This window comes from Frankliniella occidentalis, unplaced genomic scaffold, assembly GCF_000697945.3.
Source record: "Frankliniella occidentalis isolate FOCC.00 unplaced genomic scaffold, Focc_3.1 Scaffold27, whole genome shotgun sequence".
Lineage (NCBI taxonomy): Eukaryota > Metazoa > Arthropoda > Insecta > Thysanoptera > Thripidae > Frankliniella > Frankliniella occidentalis.
The window spans coordinates 2197735-2201307 of NW_026267157.1; the positions used below are offsets into that span (position 1 = coordinate 2197735).

The 3573-nt window shown below is 50.1% G+C and overlaps 2 protein-coding genes across 2 annotated transcripts in view; one reads left to right on the top strand and one right to left on the bottom strand.

Moving 5' to 3' along the window:
• Positions 1-3573, bottom strand: part of LOC113209333 (platelet glycoprotein 4-like) — a 76255-nt gene that overhangs the window by 26136 nt on the left and 46546 nt on the right. The window contains exon 2 of the mRNA XM_052265493.1: positions 3113-3244. Within this exon, the coding sequence (XP_052121453.1) occupies positions 3113-3244 (132 nt within the window). The remainder of the gene's footprint in view (positions 1-3112; positions 3245-3573) is intronic.
• LOC113209337 (uncharacterized oxidoreductase SERP2049-like) overlaps positions 3240-3573 on the top strand; it is a gene marked incomplete at its 5' end in the record, with an annotated part of 19107 nt that continues 18773 nt past the window's right edge. Inside the window, 1 exon segment of the mRNA XM_052265495.1 lies at positions 3240-3265. Within this exon segment, the coding sequence (XP_052121455.1) occupies positions 3240-3265 (26 nt within the window).

The window sequence follows — 3573 nt, forward strand, 5'->3', positions numbered from 1 at the left end:
CCGGAGTACATTATCCGGAGTACATTATCCGGAGTACATTATCCGGAGTGCATTATCCGGAGTACATTATCCGGAGTACATTATCCGGAGCATATCCGGAGCACTGTCGCACTGTCAGTGCGGGACACAGGACACCCCAGTCGTCGACCCCTCGACGGCCACCCTCCAGCGCGCGTGCGACATGCGTCATAGAGCAGCAGCCAACCCAGATCAATTAACTTCTGACACGTTGCCAAAAAGCCGCGGAATCGCGAGAGACACAACAGGACATAAATAAAATCGAATAAGGCATTAAAACAACGAGGACCCGAGGCAGATGATGGCTAGCCAATCGCAGCTGACGACAGTTGGCGTGAAGTGGGTCTTGCAAAATGATTCCGTATGTGCATTCCATACGTTGATTAGTGTTCGGTCTGCTGGCAACATGAGCAGCCGGTCAGCTAGAGATTCACCCAGGGAGAAACACTTAGCATAGTCTGTCGTACACCTCATTACACAAGTATTATTACGCGCAAAAGACGCGTGATGTGGTTACTGCAGAAGGCCGAAACACCGTAAAAACAATGTAGTTTTTTTTTTGGGGGGGGGGCGGTTGAGGGAATAGAGAAAACTTTGAAGAACTCATTTATTGTGATAAAGCTCCTCAATTTTCGAGAAAGTCTTAACAAAAAAAATGTTGGATTTCCCGGATTTCCCTTTATTTTTTGACAAGCTCCCTTAAAATCGAAAGTGTGATCTGATAAGTTTTGCTCATGAATGGGAGTTCTTTAAAGTTCTCCGTTTTTACTTTTAAAACAGCAGACATTGTTTTTGGGGCGAAAAAAACAACAGAAACACGCGGGATCCCGGGGATATATACCTTATTGGTTGAGGGAAACTTCAGTGACAGTTGTCAGACCGGCGTGCGAACCACCCGGGTGTACCAGTCAACTTATACTGAAAGAGGAAAAGTCACAACATTCACCGACGCGAAAACTCTCTTTGTTCGGAGGCAGATCGCGTACCTCCCACACGGTCCTGCCGGTATGAAAACCTGTCCGATCGGATCGGATAGTCAGTTTCCAACCCAGTCTGCTTGCTTATTTGGTTGGAAATTGACCCAAAAGCACCGAGACATCGTTTCTTTTTGGGCAACACATGGCGGAGACAGATTTTTGTTTTTGTTAACCCACCGGACGTCACAGAGCGCGCGGCCCACCCAACTTGTTTTGTTTTGCAGTAGTGCTCCGGAGGCGCACGGCGGAACGTCGTCTGACGCGGCGATTCAGCAATTAATAGAAAAAATACTGATATTGAAATGAGCTGCTGACGATTTTCATGGACCGGAATAATGCGTCTGTCAAGCCAGACGGAGAGGGAGGGAGAGAGACAGAGAGAGATGCCGCGCCCTGTCCGCGATTCTTAAATACTGCGCCTGACGCGCGCCCGCCCTCACCGACGACCGATGCGCAGCTCTACGACCAGCAGCTCAGCAGCGACTCTCTCCCTGACTCCTTCGCGCCACACATGCCCAATTTGGGGGGGGGGGGGACCACCGCCAGCAAAAAAAGCAGCACCTGCGGCTCGTCCTAGACCAGGCTAATGATAGTTTTGTTCGGCCTTGACCAAGAGTACCTGAACTACTCCCAAAATATATTCTCTCCCTCCCTCTTTCTCTCTCTCTCTCTCTGAACTAGGTTAAACAGCGCATAACGCACGCAGTCCTCCTCAAATGACGGCCGAGGGCAGAGGACTCTCTTTGCTGAAGGGTATCAGTCTGCCCCGCGGCGTCCGCAGAGAAGCACTCCGCGCTGACTGCATGTTCTCACCCGCCAAAGAGCCACCACTGCGTCGCACCCGTCGTACGCAGCTCGCGAGCAAAATTTAGGTAAACCAGGTCAGACAGAGGTAAAATTGAGGGAGAAATCAAGGTAGAACCCAAACCGGAAATCGATAGGGATAGCATCCGAGGCAGAAGCCTTTATAAAACTGAGGGAAAACTAGGAGAAAACGACGGAAAACCCTGGGAAAACGAAACATTGACATACGTTTCTATTCACAGACACAAGTTGACGCAAAATGCTGTGAAAAATAAAAAGTTGTCTACCCATACTGATAAACTAATCGTAAACTGCTTGACACTTGTAAATATGCAAATGCAAGTTGGATATCTGCAAGTGTGCAAATCCCCTGCATGCGTGCAACTCCTTCCTCCACAGTGCACCCAGAAAACTAAAAAGTGGTAGGAACAGTCTCATGGTTCTCTCGTGGAGAACCATAAAATGTGGTTGTGACAACGAACGATCCCGCCAGTGGTGAAAACCGTATTGTTGGTTGATACACCTGTGCTGTTGTTGACTCAACCATATTTTATGGTTGTGTCTGAAGTAACCATACGCTGGCTGCTACAACTTTTCATTTTTCTGACAGAGGGAAACGTCCTCTGTCCAAAGGTAAAGGTCTCAAAAATAGGGTTGGATATTTCCAAAATTTTCCACAAAATTTCGAGAAAATAACGGCAAACTTTCAAAGTCTGGAAATTTTTCCATTTCTTCCCAAAATTAACCGTTTTTTCCGAAACTTTTCCCGAAATTTTCCGGAAACTTTCCAGGGTTTCCTACCCTACTAAAAAAACACACAAAATGCGTGGTTTCGCCAGCGTCTTAAAACCGTGCGTGCGGGTTTGCCGACGCCGGACCGCCGTGTGTGCTTTCCAATGGGGAAGGGCAACTTAGATTATCAGTGCGATCGCGGGGAAGGGTTATTCGATGCTGTGGCCATGATCCGGATCGACTGCTCTATCGGGTGCGTCTTGCGCGTCTACCGACGCCACCCAAGTGCAGCTGTTTTCATTCGAAAGTTACGCGGGAGACGGGCCGGCTGGGCGACACCCTACTGCGTCCTGGCCAACCCGAGAAACGTTGATTAACATTTCGAGAACACTGCTTCACGCCGTCCGCTCGCCCCGGGGGCGACAGTCAGTAGGACGTGAGCCGGCCCAGTGCATACCGGCGCTCGTTGGAACCACGCGGGAGGGTTTAAGGAGCGTGACGTCGGCGCCCTCGCGGGCGCGTCTGGACGACCAGCACCCCAAGGGAGACCGAGGCCGCCGTCAACGGAGCAACCCGCTTACCTGCCACTGCCGCAGGTGCCGCGCCACCGAGCCCCTCCTCACGGCGTCGAGATGGAAGTTGTGCTGGTCGTCGCCGTAGCCGTCGTTCTGGTCGCCGTTGTCGTCGTTCTCCGACCACGTCCTCAGCGGGACCTGCGCGGCAAAGTCGTACTGGTGAGTCAGCCCGCGGGTCTCTGATTTTAAACGCAGCCCAGAGCAAGGTGTGTCGAAAGGCAAGCCGACATTGGCTTACCGCAATAATAATTAGGTTCTTTGTTTTGGTTAAATGTTTGATAGGTTGGTTCGCGCAGACGTTGTCGTATCCAGATAGCGAGTGAACAACTCGAACTGATTGAAGGGTGATTTAACGAGTTCAGTCAAAATCTCTTTTTAAATCAAGCTTGGTCTTTTTTTTTGAGGGGGGGGGGCGTTCTTGTCTTTTTATTTTTAGGTCGCGATATTTGCCGCAGAGTTATTTGAAG